General features: G+C 42.5%; 1 protein-coding gene and 1 long non-coding RNA gene across 3 annotated transcripts in view; one reads left to right on the top strand and one right to left on the bottom strand.

Annotated features, from left to right (window-relative positions):
• Positions 1-2,529: 2,529 nt before the first annotated feature.
• On the bottom strand, positions 2,530-6,223 carry LOC118233468. The gene is made up of 6 exons (XR_004766530.1): positions 5,923-6,223; positions 4,745-4,967; positions 4,408-4,538; positions 3,370-3,442; positions 2,898-3,050; positions 2,530-2,595 (listed from the first exon to the last, which is right to left on the bottom strand). It is a non-coding gene; the product is annotated as an uncharacterized LOC118233468 (long non-coding RNA).
• A 22-nt stretch (positions 6,224-6,245) lies between these two features.
• rock1 (Rho-associated, coiled-coil containing protein kinase 1) overlaps positions 6,246-13,432 on the top strand; it is a 65,563-nt gene continuing 58,376 nt past the window's right edge. Inside the window, exon 1 of one of the 2 annotated variants that reach the window (XM_035429261.1) lies at positions 6,246-7,130. In XM_035429261.1, coding sequence (XP_035285152.1) covers positions 7,038-7,130 — 93 coding nt within the window. In that variant the 5' untranslated portion in view covers positions 6,246-7,037. The remainder of the gene's footprint in view (positions 7,131-13,432) is intronic. The other variant, XM_035429262.1, reaches the window with a different exon arrangement.

The following is a 13,432-nucleotide window of genomic DNA, read 5'->3' as shown; positions in this document are numbered from 1 at the left end:
GACAACTTTCACGAGAAGACCGCTAGGCAAGGAAAATGAAGTTAGGTTCTTCACCACAGTCCACTTATCTGTGTGGAAATCCTGAACAGTGGCTGCTCCGACAAGGGCTACACTTTGGCTGACTGGAACGACTTGAGGGGGATACGTAATGCTTAACTTGGATTGGCTGGCTAGTCGCTCTCAGCAGCAAAGTATTCCAGCAATAATCCGACTGTGAGGACAGGACGTTGTATTAAAGGAACAGTTCATTATTTAACTTTGGTTACAATACATTAAAAAATGAAAAATAAACAAACTGAGGCTGAAGCCATTATTATTATTTTCTATTTATTTAATTGCTTGGGGTACATAGATTTTATAGTGTCTTTGAAAATACATGAATTGGTCAGAAATGAAAATAAATCATTTCACGCTCTGCAATATTAGCCTTCTCTTTTGTATTTTCGAATGAGTGGGCTGCAGCAACATAGACTTTTGTCAGTGGTCAATTTCCTCAGTGGATGTGATGTGTAAGTATCACACCATAGATAATGCATTATCTTTAACATGTGAGTCAAAGTAAAACATTGGGGCAAAAACACTACCATTCTGCATTCTACCCAAAGGGCACGATCCTGTGCTTAAGTGATATCACACTTTCTTAAAAACAGATTATAATGGATTTACAGAAGTGCCAACCATGTTTGCCTTGCCCGATACACAGCACTAAGTGACATAAAGAGACACTGATGAAAGCAGAGTGAGCCACAAAAGGATTCTGATATGGATCCTCCATAGATAATATAGTAAATAGTCATTAGGAATTTAATAAATGGTTTGATAAATGACAATTGGATAAATGATAATATGATGCAATGTTGGGTAGTTAAATACACAGTATCAATGCAAATAATATTAGTATAGTTCCAAAAGTATTGACGCACATGACAAAACACTGACTACTTTTTTTTTTTTTCTTCAAAATTAATCAGTTTGGGGGTGCTGGATAGCTGGTCTTTATGACGTGCTCTTTTTGTGGATGGGCCTCATGGTGTGATATGCTGACTGTGGCCAACAGCCTGCAGGGGTGGCACACAATTGGCCATAGCCGTAGATATCAGTACCACGTTACGTTACTCTGTTTTTTGTCTCCCCTGCTTTGTGTTTTGTTTTGTTTTGTCTGCTGCTGCATTTGTTTCCGTCTGGTATAGGTGGAGATGATGTCATGGTCCTGTTGTGGAGATCCTGGTTGTAAGCACGGGAGAGGAGACACGTGCCGTTGCCTGATAACCCCCTTCAGGAGACACGTGGAGCCAAAGACGTCGCTGGCCATCACCTGGCAACCAAACTGAGGGATGCCTTTTATTCAGGATGCCGAGGACTGTCGCAGAGCAGCATTATTAAAAAGATCCAGGACTATGTATAGATAATGTGTATCTTTTTATCTTAGTCTGCTGTGTACTGTCTGTTGACCCTGATGACACTGTCAACTCTGCGCTTACCAATTTTTCTATAACATGCTTGCTAGATCATCTGCGATACATGCTACTTCTGTTTAGTTATAGAAAATTATTTGGGAAGAGAGTGCAGGTTGTAACAGAGAGTCAGTGAACCCCCAAGATTTGAACCCAGGACCCATACTCTGGTGTTGAATCTGGTTTGTGCCAGTACAAAACAGCACCACAGGGTAGCACTTATCAGCAGTATGTCACTCAAGGAATTTCAGTTGGCAGGATGTCCGTATCTCCTCAGACATCAGCAGTTGGTTGACATGCGTTTCAGAAAAATGTGTGCTCCTCCTCACTGCTCCCTGCTTACATCTTACATCTTACCCCATACCTCCTTCTTTGTGCAAGAACTTTCAATTCACAATGGCATTAGATTACCCGGTAGTAGAATGGTAGTCTACTACATGTATTCATAAAAGAGGATACAAAGCAGTTCTCTGACTGGAGTGCAGAACTGACATAACTGTCAGCAATCTTTGAATGTGAGCCAACTCTTCTGCTCAGCATTGTACACGTGCATCACTGACATAATGCCCTGTTGTCAGACAGACACAATGCAGAGATCAGAACAGTGATTTCTTATCTTCTTATCTTCATACTCCTGTCTGTCCTACCAGAGCCTCTGCTGTTTCCGATGTGAGACTATAGCAGCCTGCCTGAGGTTGCTGGGGGGGGGGGGGGGAGAATGCTTGCATTCAGAAACAGGCCACAGCATCTTCACACAAGCCTAGAAACTAATATGTCAGCCTGCCATGGTCTTATCCCTCCTCCTACTCTCACTCCCTCTGTCTTGTCCTCTCCTCTGCCTCCCTTTCCTCCTACCTCTATCTGTAGAATGTCCTTCACAAAAAGCCAAACAGAACCCCAGAGCAACAGGCAACAGCCTATCAGTAATTTCGTACGATTCCAAAAGCTCAACCTGGTTTTGCTGCACTGGGAATTAATACTATATAAACTATAAATTATTTATATATAAATACATATAATATATGTTTATAGTTTACATATTGACATTGACATATGCAATCTTTTTCCATCCTCCAAAATGCCAAAGGGAGGCTAGACTGCATTGCAAAGGCCGCTGATCCTCTGGGCTGTGCTCCTGATGCTGTTACCATGGGAACAGAGAAGGACAAACACAGTCAGCAGCTGGAGTAGGGGAGGTGGTTCTTTTTCAGAGGCTTGGTGTGCTGATATATCTAAATGGATGCATTAGTGACAGGGAATGTGGGAGCACAAGCATACAAACATGTGCAGGTAGCATCCAGGTGAAAGTAAAACCGTCTGTATGTGAATACATGTAGCAACCACAAAACATGGAGTTTGTGTAGGTGGAGGTAATATTGATGGGACAGTGAGTATACGTGCATGTGTGTGTATTTATTTGTGAATATGTGTATGCTTACTCACCATTCTCTATTGTCCAGTTCGAGAAGTGATTGCACACCATCCCTGCAGTGGTGGTTCACAGTCTTTTCCACAGGAATGGGAATCCTGTTCATCAGTTTCTTCATGTTCCCAAGAGCATCCACCTAAAAATGTTTCAGCTGGCGAATGAGGACTCTGCACAGAGCGACAGGGAGATATTTCATATGTACCTCCAACAGCAAAACATGCTCAGGTCCTTTCCTTTGAGCTGTAATCATAACCAGCCATGACTGTTCCAGCCAACCAATGACCAGGACAGTCACAGACACGGTTTCATCTTAATATCAAAAACCTGTGTAGACCCAAGAAACCAGGTGAGCTGAGCTAACATATCCACTGCTTTAATTGATCAATAATTATCTGCAACAAAGAACATACAGCATATAGCTCTCCTGTAGAGATGGAAATCCCTGCTTTACAGTATAATGAGTGACGTAATTAGGCAATACTTTACCAAGAAGATTAGTTGAACATCAAGGATAGAGAAGCCTGTTTTCCAAAACACTTCCTGCATGCACTTTTCAGCTCTGTTGTCAAGAATGTAACAGCACAGCAGCAAATCAACTCAAGGATCTGATGCAGATCACATTTATTCTGAACCTGGATCAGTGTTCATGTCAATTTCGGTCACATAGTAAGACGGTAGGCACTCTGCACTAGGGTCAATATGGCAGTCAGTATCACTCAGTATTTACTAAGGTCAGTGCTTGTATATGGGTTAGTATTACAGGAAGTATGTTCCAGAGTCAGAATTACTGTTCTACTGTATTATGGGTAGTACTTAAATTTGCTGTGCTAATATTAGTGTCATCAGAAGATAAAACAGAAGAGTGAGTATCGCTGGTGTATGACTGGATCTAGCCGTGAAATAGAGGTCCAGGCTATCCTTTTGGACCAAATCCACTGAGAGGTGGTTGTATCTTTCATCCCTAACCACCTCTGACATGGCTTTTGGAGACAGAGAAATAGAGAACCACAGAGGGAAGTACATCCCTGTTTGATTGGGTATCCTACATGGAGAAACAGGTGCCATAGGGGACAGAACACAGTGCGCAGAGATAGGAATGGAGGAATTGTGAGACACGGGCTGTGCTTGGTCCACACAATGTGAATGTGAAGACTAGAGTGGCAGTGTTTATGTGTACTAGAGCCTTCTCTCTCAGCCACTGGCTATCTCCCCAGAATTCCTCCTCAGAATTCCTTTGTCACCACAGAACTCCTGTGAGCCGTTACCGGCCCTATATGAATGCAAGTCAGTAAAGCACCTGCAGGGGGCGAGAGAGAAGAAGTAGAGTAATTTTCTCTCACATTAACACTACTCAGACTTGAAACAGCGTAACAGGCCATGTCCACACTTTGAACAGGTGCTTTTTTCTAGTGAAATCTGAAAGAGGCACAATAAGTCTAGTAATCTAGTAATCAGAGTGACAGTACAGTAAATCACAACTCTGGACTGCATACAGTAATAACATGAACATTAATAGGTCCTTACTTGAGCAGCTTAGGGAATATACAGCTCTGCTCCTGCTCGATGATGTCATTGCAAAAAGACTTAAGGTCAAAGAGGCACTGCAACATATTGCATTCATGGAGCAGGTATTTCCAATGTTAGGGATACTGGGTCTGAAATGGAGAAATAGATCTTATTCTACATTGAGCAGATGAACTATGTTTCCATGCGTAATAATCCATCCCTAATAATTTTAGCCTTATAAATGCAAATGTGAACTTATTTATGATTCCCTGAATGCCCCTTCAACGTTAATCACTTTGCTATTCCTGCTTAAAAATTGAAATGTGAATTTTCCCTGACAGAAATGTGCCTTTACCTAAGTTGTTTGAAATCCACAACCACAACCAAGGAGTCCAGCTGGCCCTCTTCTGTGTTATCTTTGGTCACATTTGGGATTGGAGAGAGGGAAGGTGAAAGGGAATGGTGCTGTGGAGGAGTGGTGCACGAGGGCAGAGATGAAGAGCTTGTGTGGCATGGGGTAGGTGAACTGCTGATTTATGGATAACCAGCAGAAGAAATGGATTTGGTCAAGGGGGCAGCTGAAAGGAAAGAGCATAAAAAAAGTTACAGACTGCTCTGATTGGGGCAGCAGTCACACACACAAAAAAAATATGACTGCTGAACCAATCAGAGCAGTCTAGGACTAGGACTGCCCGTTGTCACAAAATATGCAAAAGAATAATTACTAAGCGTGGATATGAGAGTTCCCAGCTGCATGGTTTCCCAGTAGAATGTTGAACAAAGCCTGTCTTTACATAAGCTAAGTGTTTGTAATTGAAAGACAATAGAGCCCTTGCTTTCTCACGGTATCGTCTTAACAGCGTCATTCTCATGTGATAGCCAAAAAAGCAAGGGCAATAATCACATCGCTCTTCTGATCTCAGCAAAGAATCAATGTCTTGCAGGGGTATGAAAGTACACTGAGAAGTTGAATGTCCATTTACTTAAACCCTGGGCCTGTAGTGGTTTGAAGTTGACAGATGTTCAAATTCACCTTAACAACAGCATAGAGGGAGGATCAATGGGGAAGCAATGCTATGGATACAGCTAACACGGACCATTAATGTCCCAAAATAACACATCCATAAATGTACATGCACAGCTATTGTTCTGAAAGGTTGCATTATATACTAAGGAAATTGAACATTGTAAATTCTGTTAGTTTCCCTGTGTATTATACACAAAAAAGAACATTACTCGAGTATTATTTCCTTTGTAATATTCAAGGGTAGGTTGAAATAATCAAGTTTCTGACTTCACCATATCACATGCACATATTCAGACAACCACAGATACATGCATACACACACACACAAACAAATTTGGACATTTGTCCAGAAACTTAAATGTTGAAATGGCCAATTGAAACATACACAAAATCTGACATAGCCAAACTTACAAAACAAACAAACAAACAAGCAAAAACCAGAAAAATCTATCTCTTAAAGACCTATGCTCTGTGCAGCTTCTATGGGAGTGCCATGATTCCCTCACCTTTTGACCATCATTCATCCCATGCACTTTTTGAGGAAAATCTCCTCTCCCACACTGGAACCGTGAACCTTTTAAACTCTGAGGTAAATTTCGTGCTATTGACATTTCGAGCCACAGAATATAATGCATGATGAAAGCCTTGATAAAGCTCTGTCTTTAAATATAATCGTTAGGCTTTCATAAGCATTTCCACTCATAGGGAGCGCTCAAACCACGCGAATGTCCCAAGTGCTTTCTGCCCGCCATCGAAAAGGCGCAGTTTGCACACTTGTCCCATCGCATTAAATCTGTAGGTAGCAACTTGAGCGCCTGCGCAGTACTTGTAGATTCGAATGTCTCCTTCTTCGGGTGTTTGAACAGGAAGGCGGACATGTTTGTCGTGCAGGGAGAAGAACTCGGGCACCTTGTGCTTTTCAAAGAAGATCGAGTTAAAGCTGAATTATCCCAATAGAATCTACAGGATTCAACGCGTGTGCAGAGGCCACAGCCTTCGGTCTTTAAAAATGAGAGGTGTAGAGGAGAGGGGCTGCGAGGAAACGCTTTATCACGACAGTGTTTCAAACTGATCGAATTTTGGAGCTGAAGTTTTTCGCCACTTCTACCTTGCAGCTGTCAGACCCGTTTGGCTTTTTCCCCCATAAGGCCCCTTCATATGGATACAGGCCTGGAGTAGAATAGTTGTCGGGAGTTACTTTTATGAGTTATGTAAAACGGACCTTTTATCTTTTAAAAATATTGAGCGCAGTCGATGCAGGCTATGGCTCCGTCTGTACAGGGAAGCTGATCTTGCTGGCTATCTGTTGCTCTTTTTCTTTTGTGTGTATGTGGCTGAAGTTGTCAATCAAACTTCGCTAGCGAGCTAGCACACTTGGGGAAACGAGAAGGAAAAAGTGGACGGTGTTTTCTTAAAATGTTACTTTCGGTCATCATAGATCTCGTTAAGTGTCTTGAGTGTGAAAAACGCATAAGACGCAATGTTTCTTTGATTAGTTCGATATAACTAACTTCTTTGAAGACGACTGTTTACTGCAAAGCAAACGAGAGGGAAGTTGCTGGCTAGCTAGCAAGATTTTTTTTAGTATTACAACGGCGTGGAACTCGACTTGACAGCGAAAATGTCTGCTGGCGAAAGTTTGGAGGCTCGTTTTGAAAAAATCGATGCCATGCTGAAGGACCCGAAATCAGAAATTAATACTGATTGCTTACTGGTAAGTTTCGTATAACTATGTTGAAATGCAAATTGTTGTGGTTTAGCTATGGTTGAGCTCGGCTATATTTGTTACAGTGGGTGTTTTGTGTTTGTTAGCAAGCTAGTCTTTGTTTTATGAGTACTTGGACTGCTTTTACATTTTGGCTAGGTGAACTGTAACGACTTCGCTGTACATTTGAATGGAAAATGAACACTAATTAGCTAGCTACCAGTTAGGAAACCCGCTGCAATCTGTTTAACTTAGCGTGCAGTCCTTCCAAAATTATTTCCATAGGGTAAAGTTTATGGTTGCAGCTACATCCGAAGAGGCCATTTTAGCCAGCTAAGTTATATAGAATGCCAGCCGGTTAACTTAAATATGCTGACGTCTGGTTCAGGAACAATAACGTTAGCATGTTATCACTAACTTCGCCAACTTCAGAAACACTGGAACTCCTAATTTGTGTAGAACTATCCACTTGCTAACGTGAATTGTTATGAAGAAGGCGATAGTATTTTAAAGGCGTTTTGGATAAGCTCGTTTACTAGCTTGTTGTCTGGCGTCAACCAGTCAGCAAACTAGCTAATGAAGTTAATTTATTTTACCTGGTTACACCATTGCGTGCATTGATTCATGAATAAATTGTGTGAGAAGGTAGATGTCAAGCCGAGGAAAGTCAATGACTTCTGTAACTTAAACGCTAGGCTAGCTAACTGTTTAACGGAATACAAAACGAGTAAGCTCACAATTCTCGAATAACTAGCAAGTTAGTCTAACGTTGGGTAGTGAATGTAGCTAGGTTCCAGCGCAATGCATTTGAAATACAGTCTTTGCTTAACTGTTTAATGTTGGTGAGCTAGCTAGCAATTGTTAATAGTAGCCACATAGCAGATGAGCCTGAAAGTGTCTATCACTGTTTGGGTAATACTTCGCCAATGTTAGTGCCGACTTTACTTGGAAGGTTAAATTTAGTTAGACTCTCGCATGAGAACAGAATTGTGTTTGGAAAACGTTCATCATGGGGGAATGGGCTCCTGTAAAACCGAATTTCGCCTCAACATGTGACGCAAATCAGTGTCTAGTAAGAAAGATAGCGTGGGTTCTGGAGGAAAGATGGCCACAATAAATCATAGATGACATGTTTACTTTGAGATCTTGTGTCTTGTTGCTATAAGTAGCTAGAGCTAACAAACCTATTAAATAAATTTGTTAATTTTATACGAGGATGTTCATTGTTAAATTTATTTATGCTTTTTCATGTGGGAATTTGGCGGCTCTTCTTAACAGTCATGTGAATGCAATCTCCCTGGGGGACTGTCTACTGCATCAGCAGAGTTTAGTGTCACTTAATGCTTCCTTCATGCATGAGGTAGCATTTTGAAACGAAATCCTTAGGCCATAGTAACATTAATCAGGAAAAGGGATCTCGTAACTTACATTGGGTAGATATCAAAATTATTTTTTAGGTGGACGATATCGTTGTCGTCTTGATAAATATTGAGAGGGTTGCATTTCTGCACTGCGTCATTTGAAGTGCGTTTAGAACAATGTTTTGTAGCCAGCTGCCACCTACCTTGAGTGTGCGCGTGCAGTTACTAAATGTGTCGCTTCTATATCTATATATGGGAAAGAAATGGCTGGGCTTAGCTCATGACCAAGTTCATCTTGTGGTGCACTGCATTGTGCACATTGGTGCACGTCTTATCTGAAACTAGTCTTTAGAATGCGATAGCAGACTGGTGCTGTTCTCAATGAAAATGTACAGGTCTGCTGTTAATTCACTGAACACAACAAACCACAAAAATGTAGTTTGGAGAAGAAAAAAAAAACTCTGAGGCTTTATAAAGAATAAAGATTTTTTTTCATTTTTATCAGTTTTATTTAATCTATGATAGACCCTAAAACAGAAATATAATGTAGTATTGGAAGATTGTATTCTTGCCACATTTTCAAGTCTTATTATTCATATGTTTCAGTGGAAAATTCCGGGATCCGTAATATTCTGTTCTGTATTTGATGAAGATGAAGCTTAGGGCATAGCTTGGAGAAACTATTTATCCTAATTTATACCAGAGAAATCAGGTGAGGCTTGAAGCTTAGACTGCCTGTGTAGTCATGTGTTTGATGCTGACCTGTCATTTCTGATAAATTATGCTGTAGTTAGTGAGGGCAGCTCAAGATTTTAGGTTACCTGACCTCAGATCCCACCGAAGCTGCTCCTTGATAAATAGTCCTAAAGGTTGATAACATTGATTAAAGTGATTGCTTTCTGTAAATAAGTCGAGAAATGTTTAAATGGTTTTCTTTTCAAGTCACCCTGGGCAAGAGGGCCAACTAAGCAAATGAATGCAGTACTGAAAGGTGGTTTTGGAGCTGGCATGTTTCTACAAAATCTCAACCCAGCTTTACCTCCAGCCCTCCAGTGTTGAATCAGTCTGTGACGGGATGCCTGGCGGTGGGTATTTTGATGACTGTGCTGAATTCAGCGCGTCGTGACGCGAGAGGGGAGGAGCGCACCATCAGCGCTGCGGCCCTCGGGGAGGAGTCACGCAGGTGCCCGTTCCTACCTGCCCCTCCGTGTGAACGGGTTCACTTATCCCCGCCTCCCTTTTCTCACTAGTCTAGTTACTCTTGCCCTGACTCCATCAGTCTGGGGAGCTGGGACGGCCGACCTCGACGGAACGCACATGTTCTCGCACCGTACGCGAACGCTTCGGTCATCTTTTCAGCACACCCATCGTTTCTCGTGCCCGCGGTCCCCTCGACCGCCCGTTGCGGTCAGAGCACGGAAACGCAGCGTTAATCCGGGAGGGTCAGCCGCGCCGCTGACACGCCCGAGTGCCAGCCCGCTTATCTGACTGGTATGTGTCCGTCAGCTCGGAGGAAGCGCAGGAGCCTCTCGGGTCGCGAGCATTCAAGTGCGCCCTCCAAACACCTACTCAGCTCACCATCTAATCAAATCACTATCAGACCCGATGTGCACGCTGGCATAGCATAGACGTGTCGCCCTCAATATAGTTATCCATTGTATGTGTACCAAAGTAGTTCCTGTTATAAGTGTGTTTTAGTAGTATGCGATTCCCATTTTCTGTGTTACTGACTGTTTGGCGATTTTTGCGGCTGCTGATTGCTAATACTCACTAAACTAATGACTAATAGTCGCATCCAGGAGTGACATGTGCTGTCACCATTCTTCATGAATCATAATTCCTCTCACCTGACGTAGTGACATTATGACAGTTTTCAAAACAAAAATTTCCTTGCCATTACATGGAATTGCTTGTGAACATTGATCTCGGATATACAGTAATCTCACTCTTCCTGTATGACCATTGTGGAATGATATCAAATGACAAGCCTATGCACCAATGAGTAGCCTACACGATAGATTCCTTGCACACATTGCCTGTGTTTTTGCTCATTACACAGGGAAAAAGTTCAGAAGGAAATCCAAGTTCTCTTCTGTCCACAATGACATAATGTTCCAAATAGAGAATTTTGGAATGTTAGTAATATGGGCTCTTAAAAGCACTGGAGCTGTTTTTTATGGAACTTGAAGTGGAAATAAGTGTTATGTTCCTTTGCAAAAAAAAAAAAAAAAGGAACTGGAATCTGAAACGCATGCTAATGTAATCTGTGAATTGTTTAAATGAGTACTAAGCAATTTTTAAATCTACCAGCACAAGAGTGCTATATTCATCATCACAGTGGATTTGATACTCAGCTATTTTTTTTAAAGTATGGATTTTGCAGAGAGGGAGAGCCTTAAAGTGGTCTCTTTAAATTAATGTCAAAAAACTTTGCATTGAATCACAGCTTTGATTATGCTCATGGAATTTCACCTTAAGAACGAGCAAGTTTTTAAAATTAATTTATTAAAACTTTCAAATTCCACCTTTAAGGTTAGGTCTGTTGTATAGCTAGGCATTAGGAGTGTTATTTTAATTTATTTGGGATACCTTGCACAGGAATACAGTTAACACCCATGAATGCTTAGCAGTGGGAGAGAACTGCCCCAGCTGAGGAACAAGTAGTGCATCTGAAGGGTTAAATGTCAGTCCCCCTTTAGGGCTTGGAGATGGCTGTTTCGTAGTCCGCATTATCGCTGCTCGTCCGCCTTCAGGGAGCCTGAGCGAAATGTGATTGTTTGTGTTTTCATGCATTTATTGACCTTTGTCCGTTGCAGCCCTCCCCTTCTCCAGGGGAGCTGTGAGGTCCACTGATTTGCAGAGTCAAGTCCTTGTTTTGAAAAGATTCCAGGCATGACATATAAGAAAGATAACGGAATGTAGTGGAAGATTCTGAAATCCAAACAAACGGAAAAAGCCCTCAGCCGAGCAGTTTGGATTATGTAATGGCACAGCGCATTCCCACTGTTTTACAGGAAAGGCCTTAGACCCTTCCAGTTCATTCAGCAGTTAGACATGTCCTCTCCCTTCTCAGCAGCACAAGTGCACCATCTCTGACTTTCAATGGGTATAATACCTTTGAAGAGCCCTTGTCATTTTAATTTGGGTTGGATGGTTTGGTTTGGTTTGGACAGAGAGAGTTTTCTGTGGATCTGGTTTGCCTACGCCTGGTGCAAGATGGCTGTTGACACAATAGCAGAGTCGTGGCTTTGAGGCCATTTGACACAATGGCCATGGACCTCCTGATGTATTATGGCCTGGGCAGAGCCATAATGCCTGCTCCTACACACGGCCAAAGGCCTTAGACTTACAGTTTGCCAAACAATCTTTTGCTTGAAAAAAGGTCCGTGCCCCTTCATAGAGCGCAGAGCCACGCACCGCTCCCACAGGATGGACAGACAGCATACTTTGCCCTGGCGCAAATCAGCCAAGACCACCTCAGCCCCCTGCCATTGCCATGGCTTCCACGTAACGTCACACACCACATGACCCAATGAGGCCAGTGCCCACACGGACACAGCCCTCCCCCCACCCGCTCTTAACACTTTGCAGCGGAAGCCCATCATATCCACCATTACAGATTTGTATGCCCCTGATTTGACCAAAAAAGTGCTGCTTTTGTTCGCCAGACCTTCCGCCCTGTCCCAGGAACATGGCAGCTCATGCCCACAGCCCGCTCGAGCAGCCTCAGAATCCTAATGATAAAAGTGCTGTGAAGACTGCATTTCTGAAGCTACCGAACACAAGCATTTTGTTTTTTCCCCCCCCTCAAGTCGTCTCTGATCGATGAATGGAGGCTTTTGCTTGCTCCCTGCCCCCCTTCCTCTCCGCCACCCACGGCATAATAAAATTCCATTCCAATCAAATAACCTCTTGTCTGCATCTCACCCAGCGTTTGAAAACGGCCATTTTTTCATTTTTCGGCTTCGTCTGTAATGTGCTGCAACATGGGAGTTTACAGGGCAAAGTGTGCACTTAACGCATTAACTAAATTGCTATGGAAAGTTAGGTGGCGTGGCTTTACCAGTATCCTTGAGTGGCACGCTTCTAAACAGAGGGTGGAATTATGTGGCGAAAGAAGTGTTTTTTGACAAGTTGGCTCCATACCCAGAACTCCAGATTTGGAGTGTTTTGTGAGTTTTGTTTTCACTGTTTTTTTTTTCAGGGTGGGGTGCAGCTGCTTTATTCCACTTCCTTTGAAGCACTGTGTCCTGCTTTGAGTGAACGTCTTTTTGTGTATTGGATGGTTCTCTCCCCCATGCATGGTTTCAGCAGAGTGGTAGTGATTTCAGAGGAAACTTCTGAAGATGAGTGAACGGTGCTAAGAACCCTGATGTGATAAAGGACCCTAGTCTGGACCAAATCTGGCCCTGAATCTGTTCAGCCTTCATTCTGGATAGTCAGGTTTCTCAGTGTTTAAAGCTGAGTCAAGGGCAAGAAGTTCTCCATTCATGAATGTTCTTTTCGATTGGTCAGTGGTAACCAACCTTGTTCCTGGAGATCTACCTTCCTGCAGGTTTTAATTTCAACCATAATTTGGCACACCTGACTACTAATTGGCAGCACAACAAGATCTCTGACTGTTGAATAAGGTGTGCTTTGTTAGAGTTGGAGTGAAAACCTACAGGATGGTAGATCTCCAGGTACAGTGTTGGTTACCACTGCTTTAAGTAGCCTATTCTTAATTTGTCTGATGAAATGTCAGTGCAGCACATGCATATTTGTGACTAAACATTGTCCAGCAGTGGCCTTAGTCTGGCACTACTATTTTCTCTCTAATTCTTCTCTGGGCAGTAGGCATCTTCAGCCAGCATTGCCTCTCTTATGTATGAGGTACTGTAACTAGCAGTTTATATGTTTGAGCCAGGAGACAGCATGCTGTATATTATCCCAGGTGAAACAGACTCCACC

Source organism: Anguilla anguilla, chromosome 8 (genome assembly GCF_013347855.1).
Source record: "Anguilla anguilla isolate fAngAng1 chromosome 8, fAngAng1.pri, whole genome shotgun sequence".
In the NCBI taxonomy this organism is placed as follows: Eukaryota; Metazoa; Chordata; class Actinopteri; order Anguilliformes; family Anguillidae; genus Anguilla; species Anguilla anguilla.
This window is presented reverse-complemented; position numbering and strand designations above follow the sequence as displayed.